Genomic DNA, 18,635 nt, shown 5'->3' with positions numbered 1-18,635 from the left:
TTTTTTTTTTTTTTTTTGGTTTTTTCAAATACATGCCCGTGGTAGAACCTTTTCCTACACCCACTTTTTTTTTTTCCACAAAAGACAGCTAATGTTGTAAATCCAACTATTGCATAAAGAGGTCATCATACGGAATAATCATGAGAATTCATAGCTTAATTTGCCGTTTTGCCCATTAAGGATAACACTGCCTAGTTGTTGGGTATCTACACCCGAACAGTGAAATAACCACCCTACCCCTCATGAAATAAAAAATCTCATTCATGTTGATACCCCTGGATGTGTTCTCATTGGTCCTTATATTGGTGCAGGATTATACGACCATGCAACGATCTCTTTCCCCTTCAATTATATTCATTCCCAATCCTCTAAACATTACCATGCACTCTTTCATAGCTCTTGATTATTAAATCTTTGTTTTTACCACATGGAAAATACTAGTAGGACTAGACCTTGACATGTGAGTAAAGAACTTGGGGATCCATAAATGTATAAAATTTGGTACACATCTCTTATACTGCATAAGAGGATTAAGAGCATTTGATGTGTAAAAAGAGCATGTAAGAAAGATTCGTAACATTAGCACTTCTTTTTTGGGAGTATTATTAGGGATTGAGTTCCGTATTCTATTGTGTAGCATACGCTAGCACCTCCGTTCTTTTATCTCTTTCCTCCCAAGATAGAAGGTATACATGTCATTTCATAGGAAGGAGAAGAGAGATAGACACTGGACAGCACTATCATGCACTATATAGTCAGACAACATTCTTTCCCCGTATTATTATGGGAAAAATTTTTCATCAAATATATGTTTGAATTTGTGATGTGACAATTATGACCATTAGATATCTAAGAAATGATATAGATTGGCCATATGACAAATAAATTCCTTTAAATCATAAATCAGAATTACAATGGGGTCCATCAAACTACATGTAACTTTTTTGTTGTTGGGTTCCTAGAGCATGTTAATGATAAGTTGCATCACCAGATCCTCTGAAAATGACTTAATCGAAGATCACCATCAGATTGTTATTGGATAGTGATTTAGCTTGTGGGACCTACTCCCCCTATCTTCCAATTGCCTTATTATTATCTCCATTTTTTTTTTTGTTTTATTATAAAAAATATATATATTATATTAAAAAGCCGGAGGAAATACAAAGTCATTAAAGTCATGAAATGGCCTATGATCTATCTCCATTGTTTTGATCAAACCAACTAAAACCAACAAAGAAGCAAAATTTTTCCATTTTAAAACTAATAACAGCAAATTTCTTGCTTTTGATCGATTTTAGACAGGTTCAAACCGATACCCAATTGGAATCGGCTGGGACTGACCCGGACCTGGATTCCATTCCTTTAAACCTTGCTTACAAGCTAAAACAAAGCGATAATAATTGTAGCTTAGAACTTGAATTTGAACCTGAGCCAATAGTACCAGATGTAGTAGGTTACAGCTTTGGAGCTAAGCAAGTGGCATTACAGTAATAAATCACACATCCTAGTGGTAATCTCGGATGGGCAATATGGTAATTCGCGTGTTGATACATGAATGCATGGATACTGTGACGTGAGAACTTATCCAACACGCCTGACGAAGGAGAGATCAGAGAACTGATTGCGTGGGAATTCGGGTCATCGAATCTGACGCAGTGCCTCGGAATATGCGAATCTATTGTTAATCAACGGTGGAAATTGATTGGGTGGTGGACTGCGTAGGTTGACGTGGGACCCAAAGATGTCTGTCTTTCTGACAACTTACAATCATTACCCTCAGATTAATTTACTATTTCTCTTTATCAAAATTTTAACCCCTCATTGGCCACAGTGGCCACCGCGAATCGTCATCAAATATTACATAACGGATACCCATATTTTATTCCAAAGAAAATTTCGTTTATTAATTAATGTGACTTAGGTATAACCGTATAACGACATTGGAAGCTTAGAAATTAAATAACAAATTAATCGGTGATTAGCTGGCACCAGATTCTATTAACAATTACCAATCCCGATATTGTATGTATACTTGTAGTACATAAATTAATAATTATGATTAATTTAGAATAATAACTAACTTATTGTTTTCACATTATACAATTAATTAGAAGAGGGTTTTGGTGGAGAAGGCAGCTGTATCTGCCACATGGCTCTTTCTATGCAAATCAAAATTGATGCACCTTGTGGGCCCCACGATCTCCTCTTCTTGTATCAAGTTCATAGTATTGAGAATCGGATTTAGATTGTCCCAGAGTCTGATTTCATTGGATTGAAATCAAACAATCAAGTAGCGTTCTCTTTCCCATATTTTTTATTAGATCAAGTCTTCCTCAAACCACAAAGAGGGAAAGGTAACCATTGAACGGTGAAAATACAAATTAGGGAAAGTCTTCATAAACATAAGAGGACCAATCAAATTTAACACATGATCAATGCGAATGATATTTGATAGAGATTTATGTCATTAGCCTTCCATATGGTTCAAATAGAACTACCAATTTTATTATTAAAGTCTTTCAACTTCCAAGACAACTGTACATTATTTTCTTAATAATGATTAGTATTTTTAAAAAGAATAAACAAAGCTGATAATATGTTAAAACTTGCCAAGATGGCAACATAGGCAAATTACAACCTACAATGCTCTACTTTTTCTGATCTTATATAAATGAATCGATCCTAACTACCCCCCAACCCCACCCTTCCCTTGAAAGAAAGTTATGTACATTCCAAGAAACCATCTTCAGAATGCAACCGAGACAGATTCAATCTAAATGAAGTATAACCATTTGCTAAGCAAACCAATAACCTATAGAACTTCTACCAAAAAAAAAAAACTATAGAATTGGTCAACAAAGTCTTTGTTCCCGGTATCAGGGTTGGTCTTGGTTGATTTCGATCCAAATTGGAATTGGTCGGTCCAAAATGAACAGAAATTGATTAGAATCAACCAAAATGTACTCTAATCTTAGAAATCCATTATGGATTGACTGGATTCAAGATCAGCCTCGGCCGGGCCAATTCTGATCCCAATTCCTATACCACTACTTGTTTTGAGACATCTTTAAATCCTTTTATTGCCAAAGCTCAGTCTCAAATGGTGATCCTAATAAATAAACTTATACATTAGACAGGTGTGAGTTTTTGTGGTGTATCTCAACTCTATGACCTATAATATACTTGCCTTTTTCTCTTGTATTTTAATTATTCTTACTTTAAGTTTTCTTTCTAAACAATAATATAATTCAACTATTTTTGGGTTTTTAGTTAAAATAATCTAAAATAAAAAGGAACAAAGAGTTATAACAGTTAATATATTTGGATATCCGACTTGAAACTCCTAAAAGTAATGGAATACTAAAAACCCTAAAATAGTTGAATACTATTTAGTGTTTAGAAAGAAGAAAAAAAAAATTAAGAAGACCTGAAATAAAAAAGGAAGATCAAATACATGATAAGTCATACATGTATTTGAACAGAGTTTTGTTCCATGGCCATTCTCAATGTGAATGAGGATGAGATAGATTTCGAATGAAGCTAGATTAGGGCAGGGAGTAAACAGTAAATTCATGTTACAAATCCAGCTCGTAAGTCCTAACCAAAAATTTTGAAATTGGAAAAGCTTAAATAGAAAAGGGTAAGGAAGACCTTTAGTACTCAAATCTTGTGGTGGTTGGGAATTTCCACAAGAAATATATGAGATATGATATCTAATTAGGACCCACAAAAAAATATGAGAAAAAGATCCTCATGCTGTCCATTTAACCTACGTTTTCTAATAGATTTAAAAAAATATATAATTATTTTCTCTCTCTTCCTTTATCATTGTGGATGCTATACCGAAGATACCATCTCATGCGCTGCCATTGCTATGCGGTGGGTATGAGATTCCCCTACAATAGTAGCATGTGGAATCTTCCTCAAAAAGATATTAGTATTCCCAAAGTTTGAGAATTTTATTATTGATTCCTTTCGTCCCAAAAAAAAATTGAACATTGTCCTCCATGGATATAAGCAAAATAAGCCATAGGGCTAGCCAAAAGTTTGGGAGTAATGTTACTATTCCTGGTGTCTGCTATCAATGGGGGATGGGGAGGGCGGGGAGGAGATACGATGGGGAAAAAGATCCTCTTCAACTCCAACTTCTCTCTAACCACTCATCCAACAATAGAGATGACTTGGATACATATCTCCATATGTTGGTAGATATTGAAATACGTGTCTAAGTCCTTCTAACCGTTAAATGGGTGATTGGAGAAAATCTAAATCCATATGATGGTTAATGGTGGTGTTTCTAAGTTGGCAATTGAGGTTTCTCCGTAGGTTTCTAGTGGCTTGATGCTTCCTGATATACCACTATTGGGTTTTCCGAATGACCCTAACCCATGTAGGTTGAACTTGTCACATGATTCTCCGGCTCAGAGTGGGGTTTGTGTGGAAGAACCCAGTTCATCTGTGTTGACCGAGGAGGATAAACTGTCGTTTAATCAACACCGTGGGAAACACTTTTATTTGAACAAATAATTTTAATTTGTTTTATTATAAAAAAGAAGTATCCTATTTATCCACCTGTGGCACTAGCCAAATCAATTTTCACATGGCAAAAAGAGGTTTGGTACAAGAACTTTTGCTTGTTGGGTGTACTTGTACTTAAATTTACATTCAATGAATAGACAAATAACAAATAGTAAGTTGTAGCAACATTGTGGAATTCTTTCATAAAAAACATGTCACCATGGCAGTGCCTTCCCTACAATTGGATGGAAATGAGCAAAGAGCGAGGTGAGTTATAACACATTTTTCAAATCTAATAAGCAACATTCAAGGGATTGGAACAGGATCTGTTCTATAGGCTCGTACCTCTGTATCCTTGAGTTCCAAGGAGATAGGGACCTAAGTCTGGTTGATGAGACATGGCTGTGCGACCAGAGCGTGATTAACAGTTCTGATGAGTTCTGTAGGAACCCCATCAAGCAGTAGAGGATCATTCCCATAATTGGCTTCCAACCTTGGGGGTGGTTGCACGGTTGTCTGACAGACTCTAAATCCCACCAACAACTGTTTAGCTCAGTTGGTGAGCCGTGGTGCACTTCATGCCCATGCTCACCAAGAGGTCTCGAGTTCGAGTCTTTTGGCTCTCCACCAAACCCTCCCAATAACCAAAAAAAAAAAAAACATTCAAGGGATTAATTGGAATTGGTCGAATCAGGCGATTTGAATAGGAATCAATATGATTCTAGTCAATAAACATGTTTTTCTAGTGTTCAGGCAATTCTGGTCTATTCCTAGCTAATTCGATCTTGATGAAGGCCGATCCATTGTGGATACTACTTCCTTAACCTTGCCAATGAGTGTGGATGTTCGGATTGTAAGAACATTCATTTATGGGAGAAGGTTCTCTGAACAAGCAGTATAAGGGGAGCGCATCAATGAAATGCAATAAAATGGTATTGAACATGAGAGAGTATTAGGATCATTTCACACGAGAAGGAAAAAGATAGACACAAAGGTGCTAGTATACCTTGCCTTGGTGGCTCATAACCTTTCCCTTATTAGGAAAGGGTTATCTGAGGAAGCGGCGTAGAAAACATTTTTCATATAGGAGGGCAATGAAGTCAATTCATGTGAAGAGGAGGGAGAACCTTTTCCCTTATTTTATTCGGATATAGGTTTTTTTTTTTTTTTTGGAAAGGATATAGGTTATTGGAGAGACAAACAATATGGAAACTTTGAACTAGGAAGGAGAGAGAACATTTTCCCTCACTTTATAGCCTATATATATCAAGCATATATATATATATATATATAGAGGGAGTCTAATCAAGTGCCTGATCATCTTTCCAAGTTGAAGTCATCTATTGGCAGGCAGGAATTCTCTTTTGAGTCTTTGCCGTCTAAGATCCAAGCCTGTATAGTTAGGGATCTTAGGGGATGTAGATATGCTCGTCTAAAATGTAATTAAGACATCTCCTTTTGTTTTGTGAGGGCCTGTTGTTTTGGCCTTCCATTTTTTTTTTTTTTCTCTTTCCTTCTCTGTTATTTTATTTAATATAAAGCTTTCCTTTTCCAAAAAAAAAAAAAAGTTACATTTTTATGATCTTCAATAAATCTTCCTATTTACCCAAAAAGAAGAATAAACGCAATCATTGATATCACAGTGTAGTACACTAAGTTTTGGAATATTAGGCATCTTATGTGGATAGGTATTGGTATGGGTGTGGGTCCACCACCTTGTGGAATAAAGAACAACTCCTGATACATGTGACTAGATTTTATTAAGGCCAACAATCCAAAAGGGCCAGGAAAGTAGAGATGTCCAAACTTCCAAAACCCCCAGTTGGCCCATTTGGGTATTAATATTATTTATGGGTTAGCCCATTGAAATAAATCACCTCCAAAATTCTGTAATATAATAATGGGCCGTTGGAAGGCTTCTAATTTTGGGTTGATTTCTCTCCGAATTCGTTGACTATGGTTTTCTTGGTTGGATTTTGATTTCCATTTTAAATTGATTTTTAAAAATAAATTAATGAATAGTTTTTTTATCAAGAAAGTAAAATTACTTGGTTGCATGCATAGTCCACTGGAAAACTGATTCCTCTTGATGGACAAGCACTTCTCATGGGTTGAGGCGAGGAGAGGGGGTTGCCGAGTGGTAGGTTTGGGGCGGTGGGGAGGGTAGGGCGGAGAGGGTGGAGGCGGGTTTTAAGGGAGTAGCACTAGGAATGTAAATGAATAGTCAAAATCCATTTTCGTATTCGTATCTATATCCATTTAGTACTATCTGAATCCATCCGAAAGCTAAACGGATACAGATACGGATAGGCTATAGCTATCCGAAAAGCTATATTTACATGTAAACGGATGAAATATCTAATTCGTATCCGTGTCCGTGTCCATTTAGCACTATTCGAATCCGTCCGAAAGTTAATCGGATGCGAATATAGCACTATCTGAGCCGAATCCGATCCATTTACATCCCTAAGTAGCACATGCAGCAGGGGTAGGAGTGGCGCAGAGGGCAGGCCATGTTGGGGAGGGAGTTGAGGTGGAGGCCGGGAGGGAAGGTTGTGCAGATAATGGATTATGGTGGGGTTAGAGAGTGTGAGAGTCCAAAATTAGCTCCTCAACTATTTTGTAATTTTTGATTGATTTCTGAGGTTGGGCATTCCGTCAATTTTCAGTAAGCTGGCCATATAAACCAATCACAATGTTGGATATAGGAGGGCAAGTGAGTCTTTTTTCCAAACGAGGAGAAGAGAGGAAAAAATGGAACCAAACTTCTCAAAAATCGAAATGGAAATCCAAATGAGCCTATGACCTCAAATCAAAGATCCAACCAGAAGAGAAACGTAGCTTTCCTGGGCAGACCAAGACCAGGTTCTCGCATTCACTGGTCGGTGGACTAATTTGGTGTCGCCGATTCCAAGACTCCATCCTCCATTGGACAACAGAAGCTTGACGGTCAAAGTAGTGAGTTAGGGCCCCATCCAGACTGAAGACAGCATGTCCGGTCTCCGGTGTTCTTGTACTTTAAAGAAATAAATAAATAAATAATGAACAAACAATCAGGAAAGAATAAACATCGGCAGAGAAAGAGAGAGACGGAAGCGGGGCAGAGCAGTTGCCAGTTGCCAGTTGCCACCGCCCTACAGCTCCCAAGTCCCAACACACGCATTCGACGCTTGTGTTCACTTTTTTGGTTTTTAAAAAAACACAAAACAGACTTGTGCGACTCTTGTGTTCCGGTAAGAAGATATAACCGTAGAACTAATTTATACGAAAAAAAATCTTCGATCCGGAGGAGGCATTGTAATGCGGGCTTAAGAGCTCAACACGTGAATGATTTTCATCCAACGGTGAGAGATTGATTAACCCAGTTTTCTTTTTTTTTCTTTCTTTTCTTTCTTCTTAAATTCGGCATCGTTGGATATCGCACCGATCTACGTGTTGAGCTCTTAAGCCCGCAGTGCAGTGCACCGATCTGGCGGTTATACCTTCTTATCAGAGTCCTCTTTGTCGCGCATCTTCCACACGAGAGTCGAGTTGGGTGGGGCGCGCGGGAATGCCTGCGTTGGGAGCTGTAGGGCGGTGGGAATGGGAGAATGCCACCGCCGGCGCGATTGCTGGATTTGCAACAGTTACTGCTCTGCACCCGCTCGATGTCGTCCGTACCAGGTTTCAAGGTCACCAATCCCATCTTTCTCTTTCTCTGCGGATGTTTATTCTTTCCTGCTGGTTGACTTGTCATTGTTTATTGAACGAATTATCAGTTAACGACGGTCGATTCTCCAATCTCCCATCGTTCAAGAACACCGGACATGCTATCTTCTCGATAGCTCGAACGGAGGTAAGTTCATTTCTTACTTTCTACTTACCTGATTGTTTCTTGATTATTTATTTCTTTAAAGTACAACAACACCGGACATGCTATCTTCACGATAGCTCGAACGGAGGTAGGTTCGTTTCATGATTTCCACTTACCTGATTGTTTCTTGATTATTTATTTATTTCTTTAAAGTAAAGAATCGATCCCATTTGTTGTTAATGATCTGCAAAACCGCGGTTATTAATCAAGAACTCAATATTGCTGTACTTCGGCTAACTGTATCCAATTTGTTTTGAACGACTCAGCTTGAAGTTATGGAATTCCAAAGAGTACAATGAATCTTGCGTTCACAAGTATTGCCCATTCGGTGGATTTCATAGCCAACTCGTCATTATTATAAATTCTCTTCTTCTTGATAACTATGGAAATTAAAGGGATATGTTAGTGCTAGCAAGGTTGTCAAGTTGCGATCAGGAGTGGCCAGTGGAGAGTGTGTTTTATGGAGAAGGACATTCACAGTGTGCTTCAGACCTAAATGCACCGAGGGCAGTGTTCCATTTTTTTTTTTTTAGAACTCTAAACTGTACAAGTAGAGAAAAACGGTGAAAGGACCAATACATTAATCAGGAGACCCAATTTATGCCCCAAGTAACTTGTACACATTCAATATTTTGATACGGTAAGATAAAACTTCTACTATATTTCATTTATAGTTAAATACAAATCACTTAAAGAAAACGAAATGATATATCTAGGTCCTTTCACTTACGAATTGTGGTTGTTCATGAGCAGATAAGATGTTGGGTTTACATCTTGTGACCTTGTGTTTGCTTTTATCCCTAGAGGATGTGCCCTTTGGAAATATCCTTGTCTTTGTTGCTTGTTGGACAATCTGGAAAGAATCCAATAATGAATCCTTGCTGACAAGAGCTTCAGTTTCCAGAAAATAAACAACCTGGTGTAAAGTCTGATTTTCTTTTGGGCTTCAATCCTAGCGGAGTTTTAAGGTACTGGAGTTTTGAACATCTCATTACAACCTCTTATTATGTTCAGGCTTTTTATTTATGTACAGATTGATTTATCCTCGTTTCTTTCTTTGAATGTGCTTTCTTCCCCCCACTCCCCCCCTTACCTAATTAAGATAAAGAGAAAAAGTGATCGATGTCTATAATTTATTGGTTTCTTAAAAAATTGGACAATTATGAGGTCATATTCTGTAGTTTATCATGCTCATTCATTAGAAGACTAATTATGCATGCCTATGTATGTTTCAGGGTTTGAAGGGCCTTTATGCAGGTTTCTATCCAGCAGTTCTAGGTTCAACTGTTTCTTGGGGTTTATATTTTTTCTTGTAAGTGGTACTTCGATGTTACCTGGTTTGTGTAGATGTAATTACATAATATGAGGATTGGATGCCAAATCTTCAAATATTAGAAAATATTTGGCTATTGCTTAACTTTTAAAGTTCAATGCCTTAGTATGAAGTCATTTTTAGTTTCCATTCACGAATATTCGGTGAAAAATTTACCTAGCCTTTTGATAATGAGGAGTTGAAAACTCAAAGTTGTGTTTGATTTTCTAGTGGTTGTTTTATGCTCGTTTTCAGTTAAATATCAGAATTAATGGCAGCATAACGATCTTGGCATTCCCAGCTCCCCCCCCCCTCCAACCAAAAGAGGGAAAAATGATTACTTGTTCTTTTGAATCCAATTGACATTTTATGGATTTGTATGGGCTGTTTTTATTTTATTATATTTTATGGGGATCAAGAATCCCTCATTAGTGGCTACATTTGCCATGTCGCAGCTTGGTTTGAACTCAAACTTTGTGGACATGTTCAAACTTTTGGCCAAATCAGATGTTACCACATGAAATTCATACAGCAGACACTGTTGAGATGTAAATAATCATATTCATTAACCTTGTAATGTAAGGACATAACTTTTTTTAGAATATCAACTCCCAAGTACTTGTGACCCCTACTGTAGGTTGAACCAATTCCTACTTAACGCAACGACTCAAATAGAGCAATCAACTTCCCCTGCTGGTTGTGCAGCTTACCTATGCAAATAGAAAAAAGCTAAATTGTTGTGCGGCTGAAAAGAATTTAACAATGAAATCTCATAATGATAAGGGGAAAGGTTTCATACACGGTCGTGTAAACCATATATGTGAGAGGGTGGGAGTTTCAAGGCATTAATTAATGGGTGGGGATTTATGACTTTTTCAACTCTTTGTGAGAGACCCTCTCACATACACGGTTTACGCAGCCGTGTATGAAAACTTTTCTCTAATGATAACTATGAAAGTACTCTATCACTAGTGGCTTGGGGTAAATTTAAGTCTCTTAAACAGCTGACTATTTGGAGAAACTACTTAAGCCACCCCCTAGATTATATAGAGTAACTCCAGAACAAATATGAAATCTAAAAATCATCCCATGGCCCCAATTTGGATCCTCAAGAAAAGCCTGCAGTAAAACTGCATGAAATTTTCTTCCTCTAGCTATCAGATTCCCATCATTGATATTTACTACATCTGCCATTAATGGTAATCTGTAACTCCTATGGCACTTGGACAAGTCTGTATATTTTTTACTTATAGAACAAGGGACATATTATTTTAAACTTTTCTGATACTTCCTTCTTCAGAGTGGGTTATGGCACTAATATTTTCTCACTTTGTGTGAAAATGTTAATATATCTTGATAATCATGTGTGTTATTGGGCCACAGGTTTCTTCCTTATTATCTCTTAAATACCTAAACAAGAGCAAATAAAATGAATGTGTTACTATTTTTCAGTTGGATTCTTGCTTATTCCGTTAGAATATATATTTATTTCTGACTGCCTAATAACCATCCGATCCCCCCCCCCAAAACAAATAGCTATAGCAGAGCCAAACATAGGTACTCTAAAGGAAGTGAGGAGAAGCTGAGCCCTGGTCTTCATCTTGTTTCAGCTGCAGAAGCAGGTGCTATGGTTAGTATGTTTAACTCCTTTGAAACGATTTTCCAGACTTTATTGGGCTGGAACTGTTTAAACAAGATGTAGGTCCATTATTTCTTATCATAAATGTTATCTTCCAAGTCCGATGGTTATCCTCAGCTGCTGAAAGCCTTATGGAAGATTTTATTATCTGCTGCCTCAACTTCCTATTTTTACCTTTTCTTTTTTCCCTTGTGTGTTTTTGCATGTTTGGGTTCATGAATGCCATTTGTTGTTCTTGACTAGTATATTCCTTTGGCCTCCACAGGTATGCTTGCTCACAAATCCTATTTGGCTTGTAAAGACAAGATTGCAGCTACAGAATCTTCTTCATAAAACTCGGCCTTATTCTGGGTTTTATGGTATGCTTCACTCACATCTTCTTGTGCTTAACAACAACTCAGCCTTATCCCAGCAACTCAGTCTTTGAGAAAGACTAATGCCTTTATTTTTCTAGTATTGATGAAGTTAAATATTATTTACGACAGCTTTTTTAGATGAAAGATCTGGGACTCTTAGATAATATCAACATACACAAACACAAATTGATCTGAATAATACTGGGTAAATCGACATCGAGTAACAACAGTACTGAACTTATCAAACCAGGTTTGAGGATACTGTTTTAATCCATAAATTTCTTTATGAAGTCTATAAACTTTACTAAGATTCTCCCCTTGAGCAACATCCCTAGAGGTTGCTTTATATATACTTCCTCATGTAAGTCACCATAAAGGAAGGTATTTTTAATATCAAGCTGATACAATGGTCAATCAAAATTGACAGCAAGTAAAATATGACCCAAATGGAATTTAACCAAGCAACCGGGGAAAATGTCTCAAAATAATCAACACCATAGGTCTGAGTAAATTCTTTTGCCACCAACCGGGGAAAAAGTCTCAAAATAATTAACACCATAGGTCTGAGTAAATTCTTTTGCCACCAACCGGGCCTTATTCTGCTCAACAGAATCATCTGGGTTGTATTAACGGTATACTCCCATCGACACTACTAATTCCTTGCTTGAAGGAAGTTAAACTAAGGTCCATATCTTGCGAGAGACTAAAGCATCCATCTCAACATCCATAGCAGATTTCCACCCGGTCTGAGTAAATCTTTTTGCCACCAACTGGGCCTTGAGCCGCTCAACAGAACCATCTGGGTTGTATTTAACGGTATACACCCATCAATACCTTACTAATTACTTGCCTGAAAGAATATCAACTAAGGTCCATGTCTTGCGAGGAACTACAACATCCATCTCAACATTCATAGCATATGTCCACCTGAATGAGACAACGCGTCATGATGGGCTTTGGGTATAAATTATACAGAAAGACACAGAAAAACTGTGAAGATAAGATGGAAGGTGAGACATAGAAACAAAGTTATCGATAGGATAAATAATAAGACCTTTGGGTGCAGGAATGAATACCTTTATGTAAGGCGATTGGTAAGTCAAAAGGTGCAGAAGAAGCAAGAACTTCAGGCAAAGAATTTGACTGAGATGGGCACAACTGAGAAGGAGTGGAAGCCACCTGTTGAGAGCACTTTGAGCATCACTGCTAAACCTTTAGTGGTGTAGGCTGAAGACTTGTAAAAGGAATAACAGGAGGAAGAGGAGACTGAAAAAAATGTCAGTTGCCAAATCATAGCCTTCAGCTGAATAATGTGGTGTATCCTCAAAGAAAGTAACATCGGCACTCACAAACTGTTGGTGTGTAACAGGGTCATAACAACGATAACCCTTTCAAGTACGCGAATAGACAAGTAAAATACATTTTAAAGCATGAGGAAATAATTTATAAATGCTGGACGTAAAATGTGAACAAAAAACAAAACCAAAAACAAGGGGTGGCAAAGAAAATAAGGGTGATTGGGGAGAAATGATACTGAGAGGAGATTTATTATCGAGAACAAACATGTGGTTAAAACTGCATCTCCCAAAAAACTTTTAGGAACATTCATATGAAATAAAAAAAAGGAGCAATATCCAATAAATGTCTATTTTTCTGTTCAGCTACGCCATTCTACTGAGGGGTATAAGAATAACTAGTTTGATGTAACATGCTATGCTTATAGCAAAAAGAAGAAATTGCAATTTGGGAATATTCCAAGGCGTTATCGGAACTAAATATTTTAATAGAAACACTAAACTGAATCTTATTTCATTATAAAATGATTTAAAGGTAGGCAAAAGATCTGAACAATCTTTCAATAAATATACAACCAAGTTAAGCGAGAAGAATCGTCTGCAAAAGTAACAAAGTTCATGAAACCTGACCGACTTTTGAAAGGACCTTGAATATCAGTATGAACTAATGAAAATAAAGACCGACTCCTAGGAACATCCCTTCTAGGAAAAGAAGTACGGTGATGTTTTTCTAACTCACAAGCTTCACACTTGGTACAGGAGATAGTTTTGCAACCACGAACCACGTGCTGAAGTTTAGAGAGAGATAAATGCCCTAATCGACAATGCTAATCAAAGGGAGAAACACCACTAGATGATGCAAACACAGCAGAGGGAGAAACACCACTAGACGAAGCAGACACAACAATAGACATGACATCACTGTCCAGATAATATAGGCCATCTTTTTTATGCCCTCCACCGATCTTCTTCCCTGTCTGTAGATCTTGGAAGACACAGTAAGAAGGATAAAAGGAAAAACAGAGCACTTTATGATTTAGTAATTTGATTCACAGATAGCAAATTTGAAGGCAATTGAGGTACATGAAGAACTGAAGATAATATCATAATATCAAAGAAGAAGTGGGAGAGACAACACCATGTCCAGAGACTTGAGTGGAGGAACAATTAGTAAGAATAACTAGTTTTATGGAATGAGGAAATATGATTTGACGCACAACAGTCAATAACGAGGAAGCAAGAAGTGCACTAGTACCTATGTGGGCTAGAGTAGCAGTGGATGAAGAGTTAGATGTCTCAAGCTGTTGTAGATGTTTAAGTAGCTGATTGTTGTCATTTTGAGACAAAGGACTTGATGAAGATGCTCCAGGTGCAGAAATAGATTGGTGTCATTGGATGACATCGTCAGAGCCTCCATCAGTAACTGCTGAATTGGCCAATTGTTGTGCCCATTCAGATTTGCCATATTTATCCCAACATTTATCGACAATATGATTGGGCTTACCACAGTCAGAACACTGGTGCACGCTGATTAGACTGTTATCTTCCTCCTCGACCTCCAGCACCACGTTTTCTCCCTGAATCTCGACCATTAAAACATGAACCACGGCCACATTCGCTGCTTCTAGTAACAAGTGCAGAGTTATCCTTGGTCAAGAGGAGGTTTCAGATTTGGAAAGGGAAGGAGGGACAATCCGTTGGATACGTCAAAAGGCCTCGTTCATAGAGGGAACTCTCTCTCCCATATGTAACTGGTTTTAACAGACTGTAATTCAGAATCAAGACTAGACAGGAACTTAGCAACTTGAAATTCTGCATGCTGAGATTTTAATACCTCAAAATCAGTAGAGAGTGGTTGATAAACATTCAGCTCTTCCCACATGCTCTTAAGTGTACTATAATATCCACCCATAGATTTTCCATTTTGTTTGAAGGAAAAATTCTTTTCATAAAGGTCATATACTCAAGACATATTCTTGCCTTGGGATAAACTCTTTCAAATCATCATAGACACCTCTCGCAGTGGTGTAAAACATAACATTGGCTGCCACTGAGGCTTCCATGCTATTCCATAGCCATACAAGCAAAGTATCATTCTTACACATCCACTCTTTATGTCCTACAACATCTGTGGATGGTGGAGAAGACACTAGATATTCCAATTTCCTTTGGCATTAATGTATACCTTCACAGCCTGTTCCTAGAGCAGATAATTGGACACACCATTCAACTTAATGGAAGTAATCTGGACACTAACACTGTCCATAGAGGGTTTTAGAGTCACCCATTGTATAAAAAGATATAGAGGGGCCAGCAACCAAAGCAATCACAAAAAACTGATCAAATAACCAAATCGCAGAGCACAAGGAAGAACCCGCTGAATGGTAGAATATAACTCAGATCACAATAGACATAACTAACCCTACCAAGAAAATAAATACCAAGAATACCCCTATTGTTAACAGGATTCATTTATTTCTATTGCGTACTTCTGTTTTGAGTTATAGAAATATTTTATGCTTGTGTCTGCTTTTGATTGCTAAAATATTAAATGGTTTTTTATTGTGTAATTCTTATGTTACATGTCTCCAAATCAGATGCATTCAGAACCATATTGAAAGAGGAAGGATGGCTTGCACTGTATAGGGGGATTGGGCCTGGCCTTTTGCTTGTAAGCTACTGTGCTGCTTTTTTTATAATCACTACTCACAGGGAAATGTTCATGAAATCAGCTATGTAGTATATTGTCTTTGATAGGTAGGTCCCAAGAGGAGTTGAACTGATGTAGATCCAAGTCTCCATGATCTGAAGAAGAAGCCCCCTTGATCATAGGGGTTTAGTAGGAGCCTTAGTATAGTTTATTTTAGTTCTATACTTAGTTTTTTTTAGCAGCCTTAAGGACTTAATCCTATTGGCTGAGATTGTTTTATTCTTATTGGTTCCTAGGGTATCTTTTATTTCAGCTGTTTTAAGTGATCTAGTCGTATTGGTTGTTGGGGGCTTTGATCCTATTGGTTGTTAGGGAATATTTAAGTTGTTTTAAGTTGTTAAGGGTAGTTAGGTCTTTTCTCTTTAAGTGTTTTAACTTCAGATTTAAACCTCCACAATTTAGAAAGGAGGGGTTTGAATTGTAATCTGATTTGGCCCTTAGGCCCTTATTAATAAGAGATCATGGGAGAGGCTCCCCCACCAGTTTTATGTTTAAAAAAATCGAGCTTTTGCTGTTGGCCTTTGTTGCTGCTGCTTCTCTCTTGAGAGACTGTCTAGTGTGTCATATCAAGACCCCCCTTGTGAGTCATATCAAGATTGAAGGGCTGGTGGACTCAAGTGACTCCTTGCATGTTGTAGAGCGGGAGGTTCTCTCTTAGCTCCTCTTCAGTCTGCTACTGTTGGAGATCAGTGTTATTCAAGTAAGTAGCTTATATAATTCTGCAATTACTTTCCTCTTCTTAATCCTCCACTTAACCCTAATCGATTTCTATAACCCTAACCTCACTCTAAAATCTGTCCAGCCTTATCCCTCCACACAAAGTCATTCAAACTTCAGCCACAGATCCCTTACTACCTTCCCTCCACTTGTTCTCATTTACAGCCCATTCCAACAGTTAAAATCCTAATCCCCTTCATTCCCCATTAAGCCCTAAAACTCCAATTTTCAGATCTTATACTTCCCACCATAAAAAACCAACCAAATTCCAGTCGAGACCCTTCCACTATCCCCTACCTTTGATCCAAAGCCCTGCCCCAAAACCTCACTTTGAACTAATTTCTAAAACCCGAAACCCTAACCCTAATTCTACAGAATTTTCAAACTTATTTAAATCTTGATATTTTTATACCATAATAACCCCCTAGGTCTGCCTATTAAAACCATATAAGATTCATCCCCAACTTCTAAAACCTAACCCTAGTTTTGCCCTAGAAACACCTAAATCTGCCCAATCTGTTGTTGGATTTAGAGAAGGATATGTTATTGGCTTCTAGTGGGACTATTCCTATCTAGAACTACATTATGAACTCATTACCTCTTAATTGTGAGGTGTTAGTCCTTAGCAACTGAGCTACCCCCTTGGGGTAACATGTAGTATACTTAAAAGTTGAAAAAATAAAAAAGACTAAATAAACCTGTCATTTTGAAATGTTTACATTTTGGTATTGTTTTGCCACCATATCTTCTTAAGGATTTATCTGTTGCCCCTCCTCCCCCCCCCCCCCCCTCCCTCCACCATCTCGTGGGAAAATAGAGGGGGGGTGTTTGTCATGTATTAAAAAGTGTAATGAAGAAAAAAGCTGAAGCCCATGGATCTAGAAGTATCCACCACCCAATGCAAGCAATCAAACTCAAACCAAAGCTTTATGCACCACGATAGTTTGATGGAAGCTTAGTGCATGCCCTTGGAACTTGTGAGAGTGACCTATAATACTGGGTCTGAGTGTTGCTTCATTCTTATGTTTGGCTGCTTCCGTGCATTCATACTCCTAAAATTTTAATTAAAATTATGACTTTAGGGTTTGAATTGGGAATTGGAGGTCTGGCTATGAGGCAGTATCGGTTCCATGGACGGGCTCGAACCTGTTTGGTAGCCCAGACGGAGATGAACCGGGTCCAATTTGGGTTTTGGGTCTAGTAGGATATTTAGGATTTAATTCTATTTTGGGATAATCATGTAATCTTTTATTTTATTTGGGTAAATTATGTAGGAGATAGATTCTCTAATTCAGTTTCCTTGTAGAGTTACTTTCTATTTCTTTGTTTGGAGTTTTCTTTATATACATGTAACCTACGATAGAAATTGGGTTGTGTTGTGGCGTCTGTGCTGTTTCCCTCTTCCCCATCGATCCACCCTTTTCCCTCTGTTAGGTAAATATTTTCTACTTTCTCTTCTCTCCTTCCTGTGCTGTTTTGTTTTGTCGTTTTGTTGTCTCTTCCCTGCTTTGTCTTGGTGTTACCGACAGGCAACCCTAACCACCCATCGATCTCCCTCCCCCTCCCTTTCTCTCTACATCTTTGGGAGGTTACTTCTTTATTTGGAGTTTTGCACATCAGGACAGTTTCTTCCCATTAATATTCTAAAGCCCATTCCTTCATACTTTGTTTTAATTGCAGGACAGTTTCTTCCCATTAATATTCAAAAGCCTATTCCTTCATAGTTTGTTTTAAATGATTCCCACTATTGTTTTAAAATCATAGCAAGGCTCCTTTCTTCTAAGTTATGTTCTGTTTAACCTCTACTATCTCTGAAGTTACCAATTGGTCCTTCCTTTTTTACTTTAATTACTATTCTGCCCCAGATTTTTTTTCTTGCTGAAATGGGTCCCAGGTTGTCTAGAAAATTACAAAATTGCGATTGTTCCTTAATTTTATCACTTGTGGGTCCATAGTGAACCCAAATACGGTTTTCAAACCCAGGATTGCATCAAGCTGCTTTGAACGTTTCATTGAAGTAGGTCAACCTGCTGACACCAGCTTAAAGAACATGCCACCTATACATGTTCCATTCTTGTTGTTTATGGGGATCCAACTCATTGTTATCATTACTCTCTCTCTCTCTCTCCCTCATTCTGAAAAGTTTGAGCATATGATGCTATTATTACGAGGCTAATTTGTGGCCCAAAAAAGAAACAATAATTAAGTGGCTAATACTGTAATACACCCATTTAT

General features: G+C 37.7%; 1 protein-coding gene and 1 non-coding gene across 2 annotated transcripts in view; both read left to right on the top strand.

Annotated features, from left to right (window-relative positions):
- The first annotated feature begins 4,820 nt into the window (after positions 1–4,820).
- Positions 4,821–5,044, top strand: LOC122663483. The gene has a single exon (XR_006333151.1). It is a non-coding gene; the product is annotated as a small nucleolar RNA U3 (small nucleolar RNA).
- A 3,012-nt stretch (positions 5,045–8,056) lies between these two features.
- LOC122661485 (folate transporter 1, chloroplastic) overlaps positions 8,057–18,635 on the top strand; it is a 32,872-nt gene continuing 22,293 nt past the window's right edge. The window contains exons 1-6 of the mRNA XM_043856893.1: positions 8,057–8,189; positions 8,277–8,353; positions 9,607–9,683; positions 11,220–11,313; positions 11,588–11,681; positions 15,571–15,644. Of these exons, the coding sequence (XP_043712828.1) occupies positions 8,069–8,189; positions 8,277–8,353; positions 9,607–9,683; positions 11,220–11,313; positions 11,588–11,681; positions 15,571–15,644 (537 nt within the window). The 5' untranslated portion in view covers positions 8,057–8,068. The remainder of the gene's footprint in view (positions 8,190–8,276; positions 8,354–9,606; positions 9,684–11,219; positions 11,314–11,587; positions 11,682–15,570; positions 15,645–18,635) is intronic.

The sequence above is a fragment of the Telopea speciosissima genome, chromosome 5 (genome assembly GCF_018873765.1).
Source record: "Telopea speciosissima isolate NSW1024214 ecotype Mountain lineage chromosome 5, Tspe_v1, whole genome shotgun sequence".
Taxonomy (NCBI): domain Eukaryota; kingdom Viridiplantae; phylum Streptophyta; class Magnoliopsida; order Proteales; family Proteaceae; genus Telopea; species Telopea speciosissima.
The sequence above is the reverse complement of the archived record's forward strand: the minus strand, read 5'-3'. Positions and strand labels throughout refer to the sequence as shown.